Below are 25,480 nucleotides of genomic sequence, written 5' to 3' on the forward strand. Positions count from 1 at the left end.
GTATGCAACTCGTGTGAATTACTTTATTAATGATATGGATTGTTATTATAATAACACAAATAATAGGTGGCAGTTTGACTTTAAGCACCCTGCAATCAAACTGATGACGTCATATGTGTGTCAAACCAGTACCGCTGGAAACCAGAAACCGTCCGCTGTGGTTCGGGTTTAACCAGTTTTATGACACAGCCTGACGCCCAATAAAGTTGCTCCTCTGTAGTTGCCCAACAGGTCGGTCCACAAAGTTGTCTGTTGTATTTAAGTATCAAGGAGACGCTCTCGTTCTCTTTGACTAATACAGGGAGAGTGTGACCCCTGCTGCTCCGGGGAAAGAACACAAAATACATGAATAAATAACACACGTCTATACAAATGATTGTGTTTATTTTTGCTTCATATATTGATCTTTTTTTCATTTTTTTTTCTTCTTTCAACATGACTTGAAATGTCCATGACAATGAATATACTGTGGTACAAGACACAAGGAGGAAACCAAATATACAATATAAGATCATGAAAATACACATTCTCGTGAACGTCCGATGGGGAGGGAGGAGAAAAAAGATCAAATAAACTGGAGCATGGTAGGTATAGAAAATAAAAATACAAAAGGTACATGCGAAGGGAAGGGAAAGAAATCACCATTTCATATCATCGCCCCAAAACACGTGATTAATCAATACATCCATCAATAAGCCAAACTACTGCAGGGTTCCTGGGGTGAGGCGTTTAAGGTACGTCAGTGAAGAAAAAGTGCTGATCAGGTTTGAGGGAATGAAGTTTTTTTTTTTTACTGAGTTCAGGACGACTGAAGGAATCCAGAGTCCAGCAGTACCCACAATTCATAGCACTGGAGTAAAGTTAGTCTGTGAAGCTAAGAAAGGCAAGTTATCTGAGAAGTGGAAAACTAAAACTTACACAGTTGTGATTAAGATAAATGTGCAATTTAAATTAACTTTTGTACATTTCTATGCACAAAGTCACATTGTTGTAATTTCTCAACTACAAAACTGGTGCATTTGAGTACATTTGAGATTTTCCCGCCACTTTTTTCGAGGAATAATAGTACAAAAACAATCAGTGTCTGTGTGTTCGTGCATCATACAAATAAAGTTTAATAAAAATCCACAAGAGGACGTCCGGGTTTAAATTGGTGACCCCGACGCGATATGACAACGTCAACGTTTAGATAGAGAAATGCAGAAAAAAAAAAGAAGTGAAAAATGCATTCCATAGAAATGTACAAATGTGAATTCAGTTTTCTGCGCAATAAAAAGTTTTGTTTTTCCACTTCACGTCATTTAAACACATTTGAATAATTACTGCCAATCTTACTATAATGTGTATTATGACTGAGAGACAAGACGCCGTCCGCGCTGTCCGTGCACGTTAAAAGGCGATATAATAAACATGAAATCTGGGGGTTTATTCTCTTAAAATCTGTGAGTATAAAAAAATAACAGCATCTCAACTGAGTTCTGACTTAAAAAATCTACAGTTTACATTCTTTCACTCGCTGGCAGCCGTACGACGCGTGACTGAGGTCCTTTTATTTATTTATTTACTCATTCTTCTTCTTCTTCTTCTGGAGGTCTAAAGTGCATCGTGTGCCGTTCATTCCATTTCGGTGGCGTCTTGTCTCTCAGGCGAACATTTATATGTGCGGACGGATGAAAGGATGGATGGAGGGATGGATGGATGGATGGGGGGTGAGAAAAAGAGGTCTGGGGTTCGCTCCTCCGTCTTCTGTCCACATAGAGGCACTCTGAGGGTCATGGCTGTCTTTGGAAGTGCCTCTGTGAGTTACCATGAATGTCCAAAACAACACCAACATCTCCCTGTATTCGATTTTTTTTGTGTCCCGGGATCGTGAACATCTCTGGAGGTCACCGCGTTGCCAAGAGAAACATATGATCGGCAATTTGTTGCCGCCTTCAAGTCAAATAGCACCTTTTTTTCTTTCTGTTTTAGATTTAGAAATACTACGAATCTAGTTGAAAAAAGCATGCGATTGTGTTTTCAGCACCTCACAGAAGCACTTATTGCTACGACGAAATCGAGACTCCAAACTTCATACGTGTGTGTGTGTGTGTCTGTGTGTGTGTGTGTGTGTGTGTGTGCGTGTGTGTGTGTGTGTCCGTCTTTCTTCTCTTCAGGGAGCAACGATTTAACAGCACATCTGAGAATCATATTGCAAGTAAATACATCTGAGAAAATCAAAGAACAAAAGAAACACACAAAAGGAATTCATGAGCAAAACAAAACGCACAAGTGTGTGTGTCTGTGTTTGTGTCTTTGTGGTATTACAGGAACCAGAAGAGTCTCCGGCATCATGCAGTGTTTCCTCTCACACATACATGCAGAGTTTTCCTGACCGGCGAGCCGCGTGTTCGAGTCCGAGCCGCCGCCCATGGATGCGTACGCCCTCGAGCGCGACAGGGAGTAGCGACTATACGCTGAGTGTGCGTCTGTTTGTCCCCTCCCAAAAAAAAAAGAGGAAAAAACTAAGACACAGAGGTCATCACGGTTACCACAGTCAGTTAAGAGACGCCGTCTCCTCTGCTTCATTGGCTGGCGTCTTCTTCTTCTTCTACGCTTTATTTTGGGTTGTTTATAAACCGGTAGAAGTCCGTCGTCACAGAGAAATAAAAGACGTGTTGAGGAGTCATATATATATATATATATGAATATATATACATATAAATATATATGTATATATATAAAAAATAAAATAAAAAGTCAGCCATTGCTTCCTTCTCCCACGTTCTTGCTCCTCAGTCCAGCGATGCCTTCGAGGGGGTGGGAGCTCTCAGCGCCGGTGTGTTTGTGTGTGAGTGTGTGTGTGTGTCACAGTGTGTAGCATCAGAGAGGGTGAGACCGGGTGTCACAGTGGTGTGTAGTCATAACGAACAAATAAAGACTGGCTGTAAAATGGTGTGAGTGAATCTCTCTCTCTCTCTCTCTCTCTCTCTCTCTCTCTCGCCCGTCCGGGTCTAGACGAAGGCCTCGGTCTTGGGGTCCTCGAGGCTCTTGACGTAGATCTTGGGGTCCTCGTCTTGCTCGTCCCGGAGGCGCTGCAGCTGGCGGCTGTGGCACAGCAGGTAGAGCGGCAGGCAGAATCCCAGCATGCTCAGCACCAGCAGGCCCACGTTCACCTGAACGCAACACGAGGGTCAGACCGGGTCCACACACCTGAAAACATTTTTTATATATATATATATATATATAATCCACAGGGGCCTCACCCAGAGCGGGTCTCCCTCCAGCGGGCCCACCATGGCCATGAACAGCGGCTGCTGCAGCAGAGCGAACAGCGCGCTGATGAGCGACTGCATGCCGGTCAGGCTGCCGAACTGAGAGGACGGGTACCTGCGAGGGACAAACCACGAGGCATGAGTTATAACTGACCCATAGAACTGAGAGGACGGGTACCTGCGAGGGACAAACCACGAGACATGAGTTATAACTGACCCATAGAACTGAGAGGACGGGTACCTGCGAGGGACAAGCCACCAGTCTCTGATTACAGTCCTGCGACAGCCACAGTGGATTTATTTATACATTTTTAATCGGAGAATTTGATTTATGTATTGCTGTCCAGATGTAAAGAAAATTTAGCTAATATAATGCAAATTGTGACTATCAATGAAGATGTCCATATATATATATAAAATAAAATAATATTTTATTTAAAATAATATATATGTTGATATGTATATATAGCTTATTATTATATTTAAATTTTAAATAAAATAATATTTATATATATATATATATATATTTATATATTTATATGTAAATATATAAAATAAAATAATATTTCATTTAAAATAATATATACATTATATATATATTTATATATATGATTATGATATATATATATATTTGTTATCTTACTCAAAAAGTCTATGTGGATATTTATATATATACATGTATACACATATACAAATTATTTTTTATAAAATATATATGTTTGTATTTATTTTATTTTATTTTTGTATATATTATTTTAGTATCATACAAAACAAGTGTGTGTGAATATATATATATATATATATAAATATAATATAATATTATAATTATATTTATTTAGTAAGATACAAATAAATATTGATTTTGTAAATATGGACGATGCACAAAAATTGAGATGGCTATTTACTTGAACATTTAAACACAAATGAGTATAACAATTATTATATTGATATTTGGAGAAAACTTGGGACAAAAGAACAAAAAAAAATCTCTTTACCGAGATAATCTGTCGACATTTAATAGTTTTAGTTTCTATGTATTTGCAAGACTGGAAGATGTGTGACAAATAATACCGCAGTGTCTTGTAATCTCCCATGGGATGGGCCAGAATGTATTATTATTATCCATATTATTATATATAGATATGGTGTTATCAGCACTCACACAGCAGCGTACAGGCCTCCGACTGCAGAGTGGATGAAGCCTCTGACGATGGTGTGCAGGATGAAGGACAGAATCTGAAGAGGAGGAGACAAGGGAAGGAAAAAGATTAATGTCCCATTAAGGCGACACACTAAAGGAGACAAATGTATATGTTCATGCACTGGTACATATCAGATTTTGGTCTATTTTGTGTTTATATCACACAGCATTCATAACCTCATGTATATAACTTTACTCTTTCATTCCTTCATACATTCTGTGGGTTTATGCAGAGGGATTTGTTCACACATTCCTGTCCTCATTTATACGACATTTATTAATAAAAACATGGAGGAAATTGTGCTTTGTAAGGCTGTTGACACTATTTTCTGATTGTGATGCAAAGAGATAATCTAAATTTCAACAAAAGGAAAGGAAAATTTTGAAACCGGAATTTATCTAAACTGATAATTCAGATACATGATTGTCTTCATGAGACTTCAATAAGAATTCAATTCAATAACATGCAATGACTCTGTTGTCCAGCAGGTGTCACTAAAGGACTGAGTGACACCTGGAGCTGCAACGCCATGTGAGCCTCTCTGCTGGAACATTGTGTCCATCTCTCTCTCTCTCTCCCTCTCTCGCTCTCCCTCTCTTCCCCTCCCTCTCTCTCAATTCAATTCAAATAGCTTTATTGGCATGAATTTTAACAGACAATATTGCCAAAGCATTAAGATAGCAACATTACAGGAAATACATAAACAGTTGTGTTTCTTTTGCACAATTAAATGATGAATGATTGTTCTGCCCTCCATGCATCTGTTGGTGTTTTCCTTTGAACTTTGAGGATGATTCTGCAGAACTCTGTGGGTGTTGACTGAGTGGACCTTCACTACCTTACAGCGCAATGGGCTGGATCACATTTTAAAACATGTTACGCCAGATTTTGATTGGAATTTGGATATTATAGAATGTTCTTATAATAGCATAGAGGGCTCTTCTGTCTCTCTCTCTCTCTCTCTCTCTCTCTCTCTCTCTCTCTCTCTCTCTCTCTCTCTCTCTCTCTCTCTGTACCTGCAGTGGAAGGTTCTGGACCAGGCAGCTGCCCCCGAAGCCGACCAGCAGCAGGTTGGTGAAGACGAAGGCTCTGGTGGCGTTCACGATCTTCTGGATGTGTTTATCGGGCCGGCGAGGCTGACCGGGCTCCCTGAGACAGAACCATGTTTAGTGAGTGTGTGTGTGTGTGTGTGTGTGAGTGAGTGAGTGAGTGAGTGTGTGTGTGTGTGAGTGTGTGTGTGTCTGTGTGTGTGTGTGAGTGAGTGAGTGTGTATGTGTCTGTGTGTGTATGTGTCTGTGTGTGTGAGTGAGTGAGTGAGTGAGTGAGTGTGTGTCTGTGTGTGTCTGTGTGTGTGTGTGTCTGTGTGTGTGTGTGTGTGTGTGTGTGTGTGTGTGTCTGTGTGTGTGTGTGTGTGTGTGTGTGTGTGTGTGTGTGTGTGTGTGTGTGTGTTCACCTCTTGCTCTTTTCTCCGTCGTCCTCACAGTCTTTGAGCTTCCAGTCCATCACGTAGCCGATCACGGGGGAGGTGACCAGACACAGCAGCTGCAGCATGCCGAAGATGGAGGTGTAGACGCTTACTACACACACACACACACACACACACACACACACACACACACACACACACACACAACATAACTGTTATTATTTTGTGTGTATTTCACGCTATATTGGATATTTATGTGATGTTTTCACAGGATGAAAGAAGCAAGCAAACACAGAGTGGACAGGCGATTGAGGGGGATCTGAAGTGTGTGTGTGTGTGTGTGTGTGTGTGTGTGTGTGTGTGTGTGTGTGTGTGTGTGTGTGTGTGTGTGTGTGTGTGTGTGTGTAAGTTAAAAGCCTTGAGGTCTCTTACCCACTTGCATCTTCTCCACTGCAACGGCAGCAAGAAGCCGCCGGCATGGCAGGAAAAGAGACAGAGCAAGGAGAGAGAGACAGAGCAGAGAGAGAGAGAGAGAGAGAGAGAGAGAGAGAGGGAGAGAGAGAGAGAGAGAGAGAACAAGCAACAAGGCGGTTTAGCTGAGCGGAAAGCAGCGGAGGGAGGATCGTTAGAGACAAACAGAAGTCTTTGAAACAGTTAAAGTCTGTGGTTAGACGTCACAGAGCAGCACCTGTGTGTGTTCACCTCCAGTTCAATCCATACACGCACACACACACACACACACACACACACACACACACACACACACACACACACCTGTGCTGAGGTCTCCCTCCGTCAGAGACTCCAGGATGGTGTTCATGGCTCCCATGTAGAAGATGAGGCGCAGCTGAGTCACACACATGGTGATGAGGCTCAGGAGGAAGATCGGGCTGAGGACGCTCTTCATGAAGGACTGAGCTGAGGAGACGAGGAGAGGAGACGAGGAGAGAGGAGAGAGGGGAGGAGAGGAGAGGAGAGGAGAGAGCAGAGAGGAGAGAGGAGAGAGCAGAGAGAAGAGAGGAGAGAGGGGAGAAGAGAGAGGAGAGAGGAGAGGAGACGAGGAGAGAGGGGAGAGGAGAGAGCAGAGAGGAGAGAGCAGAGAGGAGAGAGCAGAGAGGGGAGAGAAGAGAGGAGAGAGGAGAGGAGGAGAGGAGACGAGACGAGGAGACGAGAGGAGAAGAGAGAGGAGAGAGGAGAGGAGACGAGAGTAAAGGAAAGGAAATAAAGGAGTCATTAGAATTTGTCTTCTTGTTTTAGGGCAAAACATTCAAAAGTCTTCATCAAAAATATGCTGTTGTCATATTTGCTGACTCGTCATTATTACTGTATTTCCTCCTTTTAGTGCTGATGGCGCCGCAAGATTTGTAAGATTAGTCACCTAGATTAAAGACGTGAATTATACAAGTAGAAAACGTTGATATTCTCTGAGATTTGCAAGAAAAAAACATTTAAAATTTATGTTCTTTAGTTGTGATTTTGTGAACATAAACTTTCAGCATAAGTCTTATATTACAACATATCTGACGCTAAAAAACCCACTAAAACAACCCAGAAAAAGGCTCATAAACATGTACTTAAAGTTTTTTCCTCCTCCGCTTCATAATACATTTTTCTGTTTCCATAAAACGGCTTAAATATGGCGTCGTAAATTAGAGAGGAATGAGAGAGGAACAGGGATACGGGCCTCTTTAAAGCTCCTGGCAGACGGGACATGTCCAGCTGCTGTGAAACCAACCATGTGCGTGTCTGACTGCACACACACACACACACACACACACGCACACACTTGCGCGCGCGCACACACACTTCAACCAGCTGATGCTTGACCTTACAAACCACAACAATGCTCCTCTGGGGCTTCGTGCCAGCGCGCCAAACACCTGCTGGGCTTCTTCTAGGAACTGGGGGATCCGAACCAATCACACGGTGCGTTTGTAACCAAAGAGACCGAGACCCCCGACCCCCCACTGAGAGTCCCTGACCCCGGAGTCAAAGAGCAAGGAGGGCCTGCGGAGGCCTGGAGGTGTCGGGGTAATGAAGGTTAACTAAGCGTGGATGCAGGCGGAGCAAAGGGACGGAGCTAAAGGGACGGAGCTAAAGGGACGGAGCTAAAGGGACGTGAGCTAAAGGGACGTGAGCTAAAGGGACATATCTAAAGGTACGTGAGCTAAAGGGACGTGAGCTAAAGGGACATATCTAAAGGGATGGAGCTAAAGGGACGGGGCTAAAGGGATGTGAGCTAAAGGGACGGAGCTAAAGGGACATATCTAAAGGGACGGAGCTAAAGGGACATATCTAAAGGGACGTGAGCTAAAGGGACATATCTAAAGGGACGGAGCTAAAGGGACGGAGCTAAAGGGACGGAGCTAAAGGGACAGAGTTAAGGGGACGGAGCTAAAGGGACGGAGCTAAAGGGATGGAGCTAAAGGGACGGAGCTAAAGGGACGGGAACTAAAGGAACGGAGCTAAAGGGACGGGAGCTAAAGGAACGGAGCTAAAGGAACGGAGCTAAAGGGACGGGAGCTAAAGGGACGGGAGCTAAGAGAACGGGAGCTAATGGAACGGAGCTAAAGGACGGGAGCTAAAGGGACGGGAGCTAAAGGAACGGAGCTAAAGGGACGGGAGCTAAAGGAACGGAGCTAAAGGGACGGGAGCTAAAGGGACGGGAGCTAAAGGAACGGGAGCTAAAGGAAGGGAGCTAAAGTGACATAACTAAAGGGACAGAGCTAAAGGGATGGGAGCTAAAGGGACGGAGCTAAAGGGACGGGAGCTAAAGGCACAGAGCTAAAGGGACAGGTGCTAAAGGGACAGAGCTAAAGGGACATAGCTAAAGGGGCAAAGCTAAAGGGGCAAAGCTAAAGGGATGGAGCTAAAGGGACAGAGCTAAATGAATGACAGCTAAAGGCACGGAGCTAAAGGGACGGGAGCTAAAGGGACGGGAGCTAATGGAACGGAGCTAAAGGACGGGAGCTAAAGGGACGGGAGCTAAAGGAACGGGAGCTAAAGGAACGGAGCTAAAGTGACGGAGCTAAAGGGACGGAGCTAAAGGGACGGGAGCTAAAGAGACGGAGCTAAAGGGACGGGAGCTAAAGAAACGGGAGCTAAAGGAACGGAGCTAAAGGGACGGAGCTAAAGGGACTAAGCTAAAGAGACGGAGCTAAAGGGACATATCTAAAGGGACGGAGCTAAAGGGACGGAGCTAAAGGGACGGGAGCTAAAGGGACAGAGTTAAGGGGACGGAGCTAAAGAGAAGGGAGCTAAAGGGACGGAGCTAAAGGGACGGAGCTAAAGGGACTAAGCTAAAGGGACGGAGCTAAAGGAACGGGAGATTTTGTGTATGTGTAACAAATAAATAATACATTTGCTAAATGTAGTATCATCTGTCATCAGAACAAATACCCTCATTAACGACACTACGAGCTCGATGTGGTCCCAGACTTACTCTCTTCCTTGGCCTTGCACTTCACCTCCAGGTCCACGGTGGAGAGGCACAGCTTGTTGGCCTCCTGCGAGGCCAGGTCCGTGTGCGGCTGCTGCTGATGGTGCTTCATGGAGTTGCCCACGCTGAGGCGGCGCCCCACCGTGGTCACCTGCCGGTAGAACTGCTTCCCCGTGATCTTGTGGTCGAAGCCCAGCCAGCTGAACTTGATCTTGACCCTGAAGGAATGTTGTGAAAAGGAGAATATAAATAAATATACATGAACACTTCCTCCTCGCGGTTGTCCGATCGTGCCCAAACATGTTTTTGAAATTAAAAAAAATACACAAATTACAAAATGAGGAATACATGTGATAATTATTAGGGCCGATAGTCAGAAAAAAATAAGCTTTAAGGCGCCGATCTCCTAAAATGTTACATTATAGCGTTTAGCTAAAGCTAACAGCTAACGCTAAGCGTATATAATGAAATATAAAGTCATCAATTCCCATCGTACTGCTCAAATAATTAGTTATGGTGCCTTCATTCTCAAAATAGTTTTAAAAAATTGTAGTGGGCGAATGTTTTTATGATGTGTTCAAATAATATCTTGTAAAATTCAGTTTTTAGTGAAAAGAAAAAGTCGTTTTCACAGCAATGTAAAATAAATATAGTGAATTATGACTTGTTCAACTTCCTAACACCATATATTTAATTGAAAATACAATTGTTGATTTCCTTATCATTTGAATTGTGTGTTATTCTGATAATAACCACTATAGAGGACTATAAACAAAGGAACATTTTTGAGTCATTTACGTTTTGGTTGTTTTTCTCCAATTGTCCAAATCTCTGTGGATTTTATTTAGTCATTAATACATTTTCCATTGCGGACAAGAAAGTTTGAGTGTCGGGGGCAATTCATTAAAACAAAAGCTGAAAAGGCTTCACGTCTAGCCCCGTGAAACATGATCGCCTGCACAAAATACCGAACGTGAAAAAAAAAGCTCAAATGAAAAGAGGGAAAGCTGAGAAAGACGAAAAGGAAACAAAGGATCCAGGTGATTGAGATAAAGCCGGCTGATGATCCGGGGTTAGAGTCCTTCCTGTCTGTAGGCCACCGCTGCATTACGCTGGGATCCACTGTGTGTATGTGTGTGCACGTGTGTGCATGCGTGTGCACGTGAGTGATGCCGGCGATCTCTGAGGAGAATGCAGTCTGGGTCTCAGAGGGAATCCCTCGAGAGCAGGTTTAACCCGAGGTCGGCTGGAAGCATTTAATGGCTGCTTTACAGCGGTAGCTGGAGGCTACAGAAGCGCTAACGTCGTTCTGTGTGTGTGTTTGTGTTTGTGTGTGTGTGTGTGTAGTCGTCTCACGTGTAATCCATGTCCTCCGGGCCGGGGAAGGGCTCCAGAGGCCAGTTGACGAAGCAGTTGAAGAAGACGAGGCAGGCGCAGCCGGCCCACACCAGCAGGATGATGATGAAGGTGGCTCCCAGGTCGTAGATCACCTAGCGGGAACACCACACTCGAAGAATCAACGTCTCATATTCCTGTAGCTCAAAATGACGCCATTTTTTTCTTGGGAGCGCGAATCCAAAATGATACCTTAATGCCGGGGAAGGTGACAGCGGAGGAGGCGTAGGATCCGATCATCAGAGCGATGAAGGTCGACCGGAGGTCCCCGAACATGTTGGGGAGCTGTGGAGAGACAACCGGTTACTCAATGAAAACACGACACGCGTGATGGAAGTGATGGAATCTATACTTTCCACATTGTTGTGAATGAGCAGACTTGTCAGGACTTAATGTACAATCTTGATCTTTATCCACAGACTATGAGAAGAAGACCTAGTTGTCAATACCTCAACTATTGGGTTTGTGGATTGCGGTTTTGAAGCCTTGAGTTTGGCATTGTGGGCGTCCCCATCTTGTTTTTTTTGTGACGTAGAGACGCCGTATATGTATCTGGTGTCGACCTGTCAATCACCTTGTAGCCCCGCCCCTAAAGCGTCCCCTGCTTTATGGTCTGTTTGACTCTAAATGACCATAATTTACTAAATGAACATCATGCTGTATTGAAGAAGACTTGAAACTAGAGATTGAGACATAAACTCATGTTTACAATGTTTACTGAGGGAATAAATCAAGAGAGTAGAGTCATTTATATAGACTTCTATACAACCAGAGGAGTCACCCCCTGGTGGTCAAGAGAGAGAATGCAGCTTTAACACATGAAGCATAGACTTCTATACAACAGAGTGTTAACCCCTAGTGGTCAGGAGAGAGAATACAGCTTTAACACATGAAGCATAGACTTCTATACAACCAGAGGAGTCGCCCCCTGGTGGTCAGGAGATAGAATGCAGCTTTATCACATGAAGCATAGACTTCTATACAACCAGAGTGTTAACCCCTAGTGGTCAGGAGAGAGAATACAGCTTTAACACATGAAGCATAGACTTCTATACAACCAGAGGAGTCGCCCCCTGGTGGTCAGGAGAGAGAATGCAGCTTTATCACATGAAGCATAGACTTCTATACAACCAGAGGAGTCACCCCCTGGTGGTCAGGAGAGAGAATGCAGCTTTAACACATGAAGCATAGACTTCTATACAACCAGAGGAGTTACCCCCTGGTGGTCAGGAGAGAGAATGCAGCTTTAACACATGAAGCATAGACTTCTATACAACCAGAGGAGTCGCCCCCTGGTGAGCATTATTCACTCGTCAGCACTGGCGGTCGCCTCCTGTGTGGGACACGCGCACAATAACCTTTGTTGAAATATTTCCTTTTCCTACAGTCCCCTATAACCCAGAAGATCACTCAGTGCTAAAATAAACTGGAGCAAATCCGGGGCAAGACCGCTCTACGCTGTGTTGACTTTTGGCTCGTCACCTCAAAGTACACCCAGTACCGTCTGCAGCTCTCAGACTGTTTTTGAAGTGGTGCAGAGACAGAGAGGATTGCGTAATGACACTCAACCTGAGACCAGAGCACACGCTGTTCTGGACACGTTTCAAAGCATCAACAGCCTCCTTCAAGAAAAGCAACACGCACAAAAAAATGAAAAAAGAGTGTATAAGCAACACGTGGCGAAGATATTTAATATCTCCATTAAAAGCTTTTTTTAACGTGCATTCGAGGAAATCAAACTCCAGGATTTCCATGACTTTAAACCAAATTTCCATGAGCAAACATGTTGTGAAATCTGGGTGTAAACAGTAAAAAGTGAGTAAATGTAGTATTTAAACTAACAATGAGAATACAAAGCATACAGTAAACCTTATGCTTATATTTTGAGTCTTTCTTTTAAAAGCATATTCATTATTTCAAACTCAGCGTAAATGAACGACATGAACACATGAATATAACACATTTATATGACTTTTACAAAACTTTTGGGATTTTATTTTTTTCACTTTTCCATGACCGTATGAACCCTGGGGATTGAAGTGGGTCACTGGGGGAAAGAGCCGGGCGCGGAGCCAGAACCGTGCGTGACATTATCACGGGTCGTGAAATATCCCCTTAGGCCCCGCCCCCATTGTCCGCCCGTCCATCCGGCCGCTGTGCTCACCGCGGGGGGGCGCAGCTTGTTAGGAAGTTGCCTGAACCCTCTCGACCCCAAAACATGGACGCCACTCCTCCCGGATTAATTGGACCAAAGGTGGGCTGCAAAAAAATTTTCTGCGGCATCCAACACTACGCTCCCGTTTTCCTCGTAGGACTGACCGACTTCAAGATGGCCGACCTTCGGCCCCAGTCGGAGGAGCTCAGCAGACCTGACGTGGTCACGACGCACCGAGGACTTTTTAAATATGCAGAGTCAACAAGTTCGCTTCCTCATCCTCCAGCCGGCGGTGAGTCACTGTTCGTGTCCAGTCTTTTGCAAGAAAGCTTAGATTGGGGGAAAAAAGGCTTTGGCATGCCGTGGTAAAGCGGAGTCAGCGTGAGAGCGCCGGAAAATGACGTAATCGCGGCGAAGGGTCATGAGTATTTGTATTTGATGCGATCAGAGCTTTTCACAAACAGTTCTCTGATAAAAGCATCATTAATATGTCCAAAACTATTTGTTTTTCTTTGCTTCAATAACAGGAAGTCTTTTTACAGGGCTTGTTTAAAAGGCAATAAAGTAGTCCATGAACATGAGATAATTACATTTTCCTCCTCGGCATTGTGGAGGTTGGTTTCTGGCGTTTTGACGGTTACAATCGTCGTCTTCTTGCTTTTTTTACAGTGTCTTTTGTCCAGAATAATAGGCTCGCCCGTCTTCCTTTGTAATGTGTACTGGTTACATTCATTTTAACCTTTCAACTGGTTCCGAAACCAATTAAATACTAATACTTGGCCTCCAGGTTCAGCTCCGCAGTGCAGAAACGATACTAATCAGATGAGTCGGTCCTGAACCCTCCATTGTGTCTGTCCCACTAATACGCCCAGGTTTGTTTAATCACTCTGGGAACAGGTTCATTTGGAAGCAACACTGTTGCCTCTGGCGATAATTCCGGCAAGCACTTCGCAGATTGAGTAAGAGAAACAAAATTACGTGAGCTGCCAGACAAGCAAAGACAACCTCAAAGCATGTGTGTGTGCAACAACAAAAATAACATCTAGGCCTTGTGATTACGTCACTCCGGCAGTTTCTCTGGGATTCTGAGTCACAGTCCGCCGCTTCCCAAAAACATGCCACAAACCGGTTTGGTCCAAGAATCACGAAAGAAGAAGAAGAAGTGGATTAAAGGGTTTGTGGGTTGAGCGTGTTGATTGGTGGTTTGAGGCCATTAAACCTTCAGAGGAGGACAAGTGGTCTGCTGAGGCTTCAGGCGTTAACAGACACACAACAAAGCAACGGACTGCACAGGGAACTGTACACAGATAAAAGATAACAGACACGTTGTTACTGCTGTGACACGTCAACACATGTGACCCTGGAGAGGATCTGTTGGTGCTATGAAAACCTGCTGGGATGCTCTCTGGGGCCGTGAATCCGCTCCGTTTCCTTAATCTCTGCTAAATGAATTGTAGCTATCAGACCAGTTGGAATGAAGGTATCAATAGCAAATGCAGCAAAGTTCAAATTAGATTACTGGCACATGGAACTAACTCACATGCGTTACACTTTACCACCTTCCTCAGATCCGTGAGATGTGAAAACACTCAATGTTGGACCTGATTTGGAACTTGGTTGCAAGGGTTGAGGCAAAATCAGCAATAGAGTTGGGCAATATGGAACAATCTTCAACCGCCAATTGCCAACGTAATTACCCAAATGCGTAAGTGGCAGCCAGGAACAATGTGAGCAGTTCTCAATGGCGGAGCCCAAGCCGAGCTACAAGTTGTACTTGTAGAAAAGTACAACAAGGCACGAGACCAAGACAATTAAAAGTACAACAAAGAACGAGACCAAGACTATTCCAAATACAGCAAGGCATGAAACGAAGACAATTCCAAAGCAGAAAAAGAACGAGACCAAGACAATACCAAGAACAACAAAGCAGTAGGCCAAGACAAATCCCAGTGCAGTAAGTTCCGAGTTCATCACACGACGATGCTAGCCATCTTAGTTTAGCGCGTTAGCGTGCTAATATTAGCTAACTAGCACGCACACAAAGTACAGCTCAAGCTGATGCGAATGTCATTTCTGACGATGGCACGAGATGAAAAGTGAAGGGATCACGAGAGTGATTCCAATTCAAGCGTCGACCAGACGTTTCAAACTGGACTGATCCACATGGCCGATCCTAAAGCGACACCGTTAGCCGGCTAGCTAGCGATAGGAATGTATCGCATGTGTTTCTCTGCCACCGAGGCACCAGTGTTTGTTCCTGGAATACCTTTCCTTTCCTACCTCATCAGGCTTCCCTCGTCTCCTAACTGCTTTAAACTCAGTGACAGTGTAAATATAAGAGTCAGCATGTTCGTGTCCAGGGGAGCGGCGGAGAGCCGGCCCGTCTTTAAACAGTAACACCCACCATATGTTTTGTTATTGCCTCTTCCCTGAATAGCTCTTTTGTTAGCTCTAGTCCCAGTGTATCCATGCAGAGGGAGGCAGGGCACACACACAGATGGGCTCGGTGTTTGGACAGCCACTAAAGGTCTGTTTCGGCTTCGGAGCGGTCACCTGGAGGGAAAGGATCGGGGTCATGCATGGATCCAATGAGTGGATCCATGCATGTGAGGGTTTTGTTTGAACAGTATCCAGGTAACTCAGTGTCTAATACAAGCAACCACTTGTTTGTCATGACTTAGCATGACATTTTGTTTGGGATAACGGCTCAGCTTGGAGGCCGAGCGTGAACTGAACTGTCAAGATTTAGACGAATTAGGAAAGTCTTTCCTTTTTTTTGGAGCTAATCTTGAGACATTTACGCCCAAACAGCTCTCGGTACACTGCCAGAAAAGTGCTTTAAAATGTCTGTGGATTTGCCAGTACATAAAACCAATGAACCCACTTCAACCCAACCTGCTAAGTGTGAGCATGTTAGCATTTCACACGACCTCGCAAACCTGTCGACACCTGTTAATACTAGAAAACGTGTTTTTAGCAAAGGTTGAAACTTGCTCCACTGTAATGAATGTTATCAGTGCAAGCAAAGGGGATGACTGCTGCGTACACTGCACACCATGTGACCCACTATATATATATATATATATATATATATATATATATATATATATATGCTTGTTGTTGATGTTTTCAGCATTGCTTCATGCAAGAATGGTCGATGTGTGTCTTGTTTTGAACCCTTATCTCTTCACTGGGCGCATGTTTTGAATGTAATAATATGTAAATATAATATGAAAATGTACCCGGGATCATTTAAGAACACGAAACATCTCACGTTGTACTTTCTTTTGTGAATTAAATTGAATCTAACTTTGAGTCAAGGCTGAAAAAAACGTCTGGCCTTCCTGCAACCACTTGTGCGTCGGGTGTTGCGTAAGAGCGTGGTGCTGAGTGTTGGACATGGAAAGGGAAAAGGCAGACGGTGAGATGACAAAGAGGTTCTGGAGTGGGAAAACATGCTGAGCCTAGAAGACAGACGAGGGCTGGGGAGGAAGAGGAAACTGGACGTGGCTTTTTCAGAGGAAAGAACAGAGAAATGAAAGTTGCTGCAGCAAGTGGAAACTTTAGCCGCCGGCCCGCCTGGACCATCGAGAACCAGCTCAGACCGGTCCTTTACCAGGTCGGACTCCTTTCCATCATAAAGAGCAGCCAAGTGACCCGTAAGGTGAGCAAACACCAGCCGACGAACACCAGGCTGCATACCGCCGTCGGGCTGCCGTCTCCTTCTGCCTCCCTCCTCTTTTAAGGCTGACATATTATAACGGCAACCCCCTGTTTCACAGGTTCACAGTCGTTCTAGCTGCACAGAAAACCTCGAAAACCTCGATCCAGATATTCAGACCACTGCACACAAAGCCCATACATCACGGGCCGCTCCTTGGATCTTACATTACTTGACCTTTGGCCTCCTCTCCACATGTCCCTTCCCTTCATTCCAACAATAAAACACACTGTACTTCCTCCAGTCAGCAGTATGATCTCACAGCCTTTTTGCACTCATTCCTTTGACACAACAAAAAGAACGCATTACAGATGGAGATTAGATCACAGCTCCAGACCGGGAGACCGAACCCAGGAAGCAGAGGAGGGTCCAACACGTGCCTCGATCGAGACGAAGAACAAGAGGAGGGGCTTCATGTCGGCCTGTGGGTGTGTGTGGATGCATATATGTACATGTGTGTGTGTGTGTGTGTGTGTGTGAAGAGGCGGTCTGTTCGGGAACGTTTAGCAAGAAAGAGCAGCGATTCTCAGTAACATGAAGCTGTTTGCAGCCACAGAATGGGAGGAATGAAGAGCGAGGAGGGAATCAAACACCTCCTCCTCCTCCTCCTCTTCCTCCTCCTCTTCCTCAGCTTCACTCCCTGTTTTTTCCTGTGTGCATCCACGGGAGAAAATGAGGAAGTGCAGGCAAGCACGAGGTAAAGAGGGGAGACGAGCGAGGAAAGAGGAGGAAGGAGTCAAACTGCGTCCTCGGTGCTCGTTAGAGGTGGCGAGAGAGGAAGCACGCTTTGAGGAAGAGGAGGATGAAAGGGATGCCGGGGCGGGGCGCCCTGACCCGAGGAAATCTTTATCGACCCGTAGATGCCGGTTCACCCCGCGGAGAAATAAAAGGTTACAGGTTTTCTTAAAATAGCCGCTTTCCTCGGAGACGACCCCTTTGACCCCTGGAGATCCAGGAAAAAGGAGAGGAAGAGGAAGGGAGAGGAAGAGCGGCCGATCCCTCCTTATTCTCTCACTCAAACACACACAGAGCAGCTACAACAACATGAAGTATGTTGGTGAATCCCACGAAAACAAATTGTGTGAAACCCATGTGATCACGAACCAGGAAGTACGAAGACAGGTGTCATTGTTTTTGTACGACTTTTTTTACGCTTAATAAATGTTATTCTATTGTTTATATTTGTATTCTGTTTTTTTTTCTGTTCTTCTGTTATAATCTTTAATGGAAACTCTGGACTTTCCTTCAGGATTAATAAAGTTACATCTTCTCTTATTTTGAAAAAAGAAAAGCATGCAAGGAGCAAAACATTGGGACGCAAGAAAAATGAGTAACTTTTTGAAAGATATCAGACTGTATCTTGAGTCACATTCACTAATTCATTCATTCATTAATTTCCTTGAGACACACACACACACACACACACACACACACACACAGAGTCAGCGGTATAAACTAAAGATTAGCTGAGACCTGCAGAGGGCTGTAACTCAGCCTACTGTATGTTCAAGGCTCACCACCACAGCGACAACAACACACACACACACACACACACACACACACACACACACACACACACACACACACACACACACACAGACGGTTTTGCCACTCGTGTGTGCAAGTCCAGCCTTGCAGAGCAGCTGAAACTGGAGAAGACAAAAAAACAACCCGGCTGAGACTCAAGACTCAGGGGGGTCGGGTGGAAGGGACGCGACTACTGTGTGTGTGTCTGTGTGTGTGTTTATGAAACAGAGAATTATGGGTGGAGACACACACACACACTTCCTGTTTGTGTCCTCCGCTCTCCGTGTTTCGTGCTGACGAGGCGGCAAATGTTGCAGAAAAATATCTTCCGGGCTTTTGCAATATAAACTCGTACATTAGACGATCCACCCTCTGACGGGATTTGTTGACACCGAATCGTAGAGACACACACACACACACACACGCACACACACACACACACACACACACACACACACACACACACACACACACAGACGTGTGGATGAAATAGTAATGAGGAGAGGTCTTTTTTTGGCTCGCAGCCAGAGCAGCAGTGAATAATAAATGACTAAAGCAGTCTCTCTCTCTCTCTCTCTCTCTCTCTCTCTCTCTCTCTCCATCTCTCTCTCTCTCTCTCTCCCTCTCACTCCATCTCTCTCTCTCCCTCTCTCTCCATCTCTCTCTCTCTCTGTGATGCAGCACTTTCTATTCTGACTGATGAGATCATCCCGACCGCCGGCGTTTCTTATCCATCCATCTCTCCCTCGTCTCCCGTCTACATCACCGCTCATCCCTTTATTCCAACATCAGCTCAGCCATCTGTCTCCTCCGTCCATCCATCCATCTTCTCCTCTCCATCTTTCTTTATATATATACATATATATGTGTGGTCACTTTTCACGGCAACGGACAGCGATGGCGTTTGACCATTATTCAAGCAATGTGCCATTTGTAAGCAACAAAAAAGCAAAAAGAGACGTTTCAAACGTCCAATTACGATCCAATAACGAGCCCCATAGCGATGAAATAGGAAGCAAGCTAACTCGCTAACCAGGCAAACTCAAATAAAAGGGAATGTATGTTCATATCTATTTTGCAACATAATGTCGTTGTTTTTTAAATTGGACGATAAACATGGCCTCTCATGCTCTCCGTTCCCTCGACTGTCAGGATGGTGCGCCATTGGTCGACAGCCCAAAGATTTACTTCAAGATTTACAGAAACTAAATCCTCGGGGTAATATGTTTGACAGTGAAGGAAAAAACAATCGCAAAAGCAGCTTTAATCTGAGAGTATTGTAATCTTAGTGGCGCTTCAGTACTCACTGTCAGAGAAGTGAAGGTCATGCACATGCCTCCGAACCCGTTCAGCGCCAAAGCAAAGAAGATTAGGATGGACAGATCTGTGGAGGAAAGAGCAGAGCGGTGACAAGGACAATGGTGGCGACGCTGCTTGGCACCAAGTAGCCCGTCTGATTGATTAAATGTGTGGTTCGGTAAATGTGTGAGACGACGGGATACAGTACGTACTGTTGGGGTCATTGGCGCCGTAGGCGATGAGGAGGCAGGAGAAGGCAAAGCAGGCGCTGGGAGACACCAAGAGATGGCAATGAATAAAAACCCAAACAGGCAATAACCGTAAATATATTATTACATCATCTCAAGTGGGATTAGATTTTCTCACCTGCCCAGAAGTCGTAGCTTCCGCGGGCCGTACTTGTCCATGACGATGCCCATCGGCAGGGTGATGGCCGACAGCAGGAAGGAGCCCACGGTGAAGGCCAGGTTCAGCATCTCGTCCTGGTCCTTGCAGATCGGCCAGCCGTTCATCTCCAGGTACTCCTCCGAATCGTGCGGCGCGGAGGTGGACGTGTTGGAGAAGTCCAGCATGGAGCTGTTTTCTGGACGGAGCGGAGAGGTAAACGACTTTTAGTGAGGAAACGCTGGATTTATTATCTTACAGCTGCGGCAATTATCCAAACGACAATGAGCCATAATTTATGCTGCTATCTGCACAGACCCTGTCTGGTTTATGACGCTTCATATTCAGCGGTGGAAAGCATTTACATTTATTCTCATTCAGTGCAAAGGTGCTTCCATTTTATGTACTTCTGCTCCACTATACATGGCAAATGTTGTGCTTTTTATTCCACTACATTTATTCGGCAGTTACACTTAATGTCCGTCTGTCTGCGTTCAGTTTAGAGTGAAATATCTGACATAACTTCATGACATAAACTCATGGTCCCACCAGGAAGAAGACGACCAACTTTGACGATCCTGTGACGTTTCGCGGTTTGATTGCCACGATATATCGCACAATCCTAATAAATTACTCCTAAACACTTTATAATAAAGTCCCTTAGCTTCTCATATAGCAGCAGCTTGACCCAGAAATTTGGTCTAATTCTGAAGGTGGAAACGGAATTTCTTATTCCAATCACAAAATCCAAGATGGCTGCCCAGAGACTCAACAGTTAACGGGATGTAGTATTATGCAGTGTATTAGCACTACTGTCTCACTCGTGTCTCGTTAAATCATTCGTACGCACAGTAGCTGCTCAACGCCTCTCTGTGAACATGTTGCTAGGGAGTTTACGTATTATATAAAGTGTTGTCATCAACTGACGCTGCTAATATTAGCCAACATGGCTAAAATTAGCTAACCTGGCTAATATTAGCCAACCTGGCTGGAGCAAACCCCAGTAAGTGTGAGATCAAAGTTGAACGCAGTCGATCCCTGCTCCTAATTACGATTTCCGAGGAAAATGAAACGCTGCATATTTACCACAAACTAAGAATTAGATTCATAATCCAGTCATACGACATATATAATAGCATAGCAGTCTGAACGTGTATTAGTATCCTTTTACTGTAATTTAGTGCTTTTTAATTGTCTCAATGAAATGCTTTCTTTGCTCTTCGAGCAAGATTATTTCTAATGTTGCTCTTTGAGGCCTGAGCTGAACTATACCCGCCATCTCTGAGAGCTGATATGATCCAGGAGACTCATTAAAGGTCAACTAAACCAGCCGGAGGGTAAACAACACAATACGGAGTAAACAGACATCCAGATATAGTCCCAACTGAACCCGGAGGGGAAATCTCTCTCACAGCTTCAACTCGGCCGGCTACCGCTGCTGAGTCGCTGGTAAACACGTCCTCAGAGTTCATGTTCGAGTCTATTTCCGTCTATCTGCTCTATTAGACTGCGCCGGTATCAACCGACAAGAGAGGAAGGAAAACAATTCCTCGCTCACCTCGACTTGTTTTTGGTCAAAGCGCCTCGAGGACAACGACAGACTCAGCAACATGTTTGATATCCGGAGGAGGGATTCAAGGTTCAAAACCCTGACTCATCACTTCAGAACCTGACACACAACAGCCAGTCTAGTCTCTGCTGAACATCTGAGTGAAATGTGGACTTACAGCGAGACTAGAGTTGTTGATGCAGGTGTCTGGGCCGAGGGGGAGAAGTCAGAGTCACAACAGGAAGCTATTAAATCATGTTCAACGCATCCCGTTTGCACGCGGAGAATCTGGCCCGAGCCTTTTTGAGGATGTAAGTAGGTGAAAGGCGAAGGGGCTTAACAAACTTCTGATGTAACCGCTGCTGTTTTAATGCATTTCAAAACAAGCAGCTGCAGAAGGGACTCGTTCCATTTAACAAGAGGATGCGGAGCGGTAATGCTCCGTTGGGCTTTTGTTAAAAGGTCACACGGCTCGACTGTGATGCATCGTATTCACCCTCTGGGAAAACAACCACCTGGATTCACTTTCATATGCGAGAGGTGCTACATTTGAAATTCAGAGCATAAATAAAGCAGCAAAGTAGAATCTGCGTGAAGATAAAGTGGAGTAACACGGTTAGCTCTGCCAGCACTGTTGCTGCTGTTAGCCGACGCCATGTTGAGAGCCGTGTGGAGGCAACATGATCAGTGGGATTAGCGGCTGTACTCGTGGTTACGGTACGATAACTATCTCGGTTTTCAGTAGAGAGTTTTGGTTTCGCTGTCCAACCTGATGGCATGGAGTCAAACACAACCGTCACGCTAGCAGCTAGCGGCTAGCAGCTAGCGGCTAGCTCCTCTCTGACTGTATACTTACGATACAGCATATGTTGTACATCATCTTAGTTTTGCACGTAGCCACTTGCTAATTAGCGCTAAATTTGCAGTCGGGAATGACTTTGGTTTCACAAGGACGCCAGATGAAAAGATAAAAGAAAGTCAAACTTCTTCCAGAGGGATCAGACTGCGCTCACAGGGCGTTTCTCATTCATGTCAACGCCATAAAAATATTATTTTTGTATGTGTGTGTGTGTGTTCTCTGCTATAAGCTTCCTCTTATACAACTGATGTCAAACTCTCTCCTCCTACAGAGCCAGTTGGTTTAATGATTACCAGGCTGCAGCAACAGCTTGAAGCCTTTACTCACCTGCAGATGCACAACTCAACCTGTCTGTCGTCAGCTTAAAGTTTAGGACATTAGCCGCTATTGTGTAACAGCGGTACGAAACATCCAGGTGGATCCACACAGAGTTATAAGATTAGGACATTCTGTCCACATCGGACAGAAACACGTTTTTCTAATGTGGGAGAACATTTGATCTCTTAGAAAACTCAGTGAAGGAGGCGCTGACGGACGCTGTCACGATCCACAAAGAGAGACCAGAGGGAGGCGAGAGATGAAGGCCGAGGACGGAGGAATGTACACCTTTCTGTTGTACACACACACACACACACACACACACACACACTTCAACCGACCGTGGGCGAGCACGAGTTTCACGAACACGTTCTTCAAAAACAAAAGCCACAGCGGGGGAACAGAAACTCTGAGTGAGACGTAAAGCAAAAACAAAAGTAATCGCGTTAAGGAGCTAAAAAATAAGTTATATAACTTAAAGCCAAGGAGGTTTGAAAACGGTGGTTGAAAAACAGCCTTTTTATGCTTTTTATCTGGCACCAATCTGTATATTCTTATCTAGGACCTGAAGGCCGGAGCAACTGATGCTCACTAACCTTCACAGAATCCCAGCATGCATTGTGCAGGACCTGCATTCTCCCACATTCCAGGCTTATTAGAAAAGAAAGTGAAAGATGACGAAACTCTGGAGAAGGAGGAGACGTCAGCATCGAAGCGGCATTTTGTTCCTCTTTGCGGAAACTCTTCCTCGTGCAATGCAAACGTACGTAGAAGAAAGACAATGGAATCTACAGCCCCGTTTTTTTTTAGGAGTTTCCCTCCGGAAACGAGAAGCAGTGACCTTATGAACACAATAATTTAATAAGAAAGTAATTCACTTTGAAACAGTCCGGTCTCCTAAAAATGACATTCCCATGCAACAAAAACTGAATTGTCAAAATTCTACTTGGAGGTGGAGGTCAGTGTGAAACCCAAAAAACGTATTCTAATTTAAAATAAGATCTATTCAAGAAGTTTCGTTGCCTAAACCTCAACGCAGTTCCGAAAATGACAAAAAAGAAAGTTAATATATGCGTATCTACAAATTTGCATATAACACTATTTTTTTATGGTTCAGAAACGTCGAGATTCAGCGTATTCATGCTTTACAGAAGCATCCAATGACAATATCTCATTTTGCATGGAATGAGCTTTTAAATAAATGTTTTGGCGCCTAATCTGGTGTGGTCTCTAGTTTCAAGATGTTAAAAACAGGAACCTGCTAATCTGATCTCTGCATGACGTCATGCATGTGCACGGCATGTGCATGACGTCATGCATGTGCACGGCATGTGCATGACGTCATGCATGTGCACGGCATGTGCAACACTCTTTTGCAGAGTTTTTCCACAATGTCAACAATCGCACAACTGACTAACATTGACATATGCAGAAATGTCGAGATTTAACTTATTCATTGTTGCAGAAACAATGCAAACATTTAATTGAAGCCTCAAATATGCTTCAGCTGAAATTTAGAATGTATTTTTTGCACAAAATTTCTTAAATTTTTTTGCATTTTTTGGCAAATTTTTGCAATGTTATGCAATTTGTGCAAATTGTAATCACTTTCGATGAGCCCATTTAACGATGAGGCTGCAGGTGTGGTCTCTAGTTTTCAGATGCAATTCTAAAAACACGTCTGCAGCAAAAGTTGCACGGTGAAGGCTCAACTCGGTTGCCGAGTTTGCTTTGATGCCAAACATTTCACATAAAGAATGCAAACGCTCCCATTCACAGCAGGAGGAGGACAAGGCTGCACGTGTTTACACTGAGCACAATGTCACGTCAAAACACACACACACACACACACAGTTGCACCTTCTTGACCTGCTACCAGACAAAAACTGCTGATTCAGCAGCTCAGCGTGGAAGAGATATAATCCAATCAGATGAACCGGCTATAATAAAACATGGATGGGTCATCAGCTTCCGCTACCGGTGGATTAAACAACACGGCTTCCACTGAGGGACGCAGGGGAAAAAAAGCGTTGGTGTTTTCCCCACAGTGACGGGGTCATGTGACCGTGTGATAATAATCACCAAAAGGCCGATTTATAGGTGAAAACAGACCGAGACACGATCAGAAAGATGGAGAACCAGGAAGAGAACGATGGATGAAAGGTCTCTTTTACGCATCAGACCGGGATCATGTTGTTTTTGAGTTTTTTGAACATTAGTGGTTCCCAAATACGCTCCTGACCCGGTTTGATCTTCTAAACAAGAAGCAATTCAGTGTCATGAAGACGTGAAACCAGCAGCTGGCTGAGTGCAGCTCTGATCAAAGGGAGTCAGATGATGATAACTTCTGCGTTTGTTGTGCTGCGTTTGAAGCCGTTCTGCCTTCTGGCACAGAGACGCTGGATGGATCAGTAACAAGGTTTTTCTGTTTGTTTTTTCAAACCGGAGCACTTCCTGGAGAAAGGAAAGGGCTTTTTATACACGTGTTGTGTGTCCTTGAATCTGCATAATAATAATAATAATAATAATAATAATTCCACCAAAACGTGTCACAATCAGCCTGTTGAAAGGGTTTGAATACTCAGAGATACTCATGTAGAGTCACCCCATTCATAGCAGTAGTAGTAGTAGTAGTAGTAGTAATGGTAGTAGTAGTCAAAGTAGTAGTGGTAGTAGTAGTGGTAGTAGTAGTTGTAGTAGTAGTAATAGAGGTAGTAGTAGTAGTAGTGGTAGTAGTAGTGGTAGTAGTAGTAGTGGTTGTAGTAGTAGTGGTAGTAGTAGTTGTAGTAGTAGTAATAGAGGTAGTAGTAGTAGTAGTAGTAGTAATAGAGGTAGTAGTAGTAGTGGTTGTAGTAGTAGTAGTAGTAGTAATAGAGGTAGTAGTAGTAGCAGTAGTGGTAGTAGTGGTAGTAGTAGTAGTAGCATTAGTAATGGTAGTAGTAGTCGTAGTAG

At 44.4% G+C, this 25,480-nt stretch overlaps 1 protein-coding gene across 3 annotated transcripts in view; it reads right to left on the bottom strand.

Annotated features, from left to right (window-relative positions):
- Window positions 1–367: 367 nt before the first annotated feature.
- Window positions 368–25,480, bottom strand: part of LOC306742767 (large neutral amino acids transporter small subunit 4-like) — a 26,761-nt gene continuing 1,648 nt past the window's right edge. Inside the window, exons 2-13 of one of the 3 annotated variants that reach the window (XM_079225180.1) lie at window positions 19,785–20,001; window positions 19,631–19,686; window positions 19,427–19,503; window positions 10,909–11,001; window positions 10,678–10,811; window positions 9,325–9,539; window positions 6,657–6,800; window positions 5,910–6,033; window positions 5,473–5,605; window positions 4,417–4,490; window positions 3,246–3,369; window positions 368–3,155 (exon numbers count right to left, since the gene is read on the bottom strand). In XM_079225180.1, coding sequence (XP_079081306.1) covers window positions 2,994–3,155; window positions 3,246–3,369; window positions 4,417–4,490; window positions 5,473–5,605; window positions 5,910–6,033; window positions 6,657–6,800; window positions 9,325–9,539; window positions 10,678–10,811; window positions 10,909–11,001; window positions 19,427–19,503; window positions 19,631–19,686; window positions 19,785–20,001 — 1,553 coding nt within the window. In that variant the 3' untranslated portion in view covers window positions 368–2,993. Of the gene's footprint in view, window positions 3,156–3,245; window positions 3,370–4,416; window positions 4,491–5,472; window positions 5,606–5,909; window positions 6,034–6,644; window positions 6,801–9,324; window positions 9,540–10,677; window positions 10,812–10,908; window positions 11,002–19,426; window positions 19,504–19,630; window positions 19,687–19,784; window positions 20,002–25,480 lie in introns of all 3 variants that reach the window. The other 2 variants (XM_079225181.1, XM_079225182.1) reach the window with 2 other exon arrangements.

This window comes from Taurulus bubalis (assembly GCF_910589615.1).
Source record: "Taurulus bubalis genome assembly, chromosome: 10".
Lineage (NCBI taxonomy): Eukaryota > Metazoa > Chordata > Actinopteri > Perciformes > Cottidae > Taurulus > Taurulus bubalis.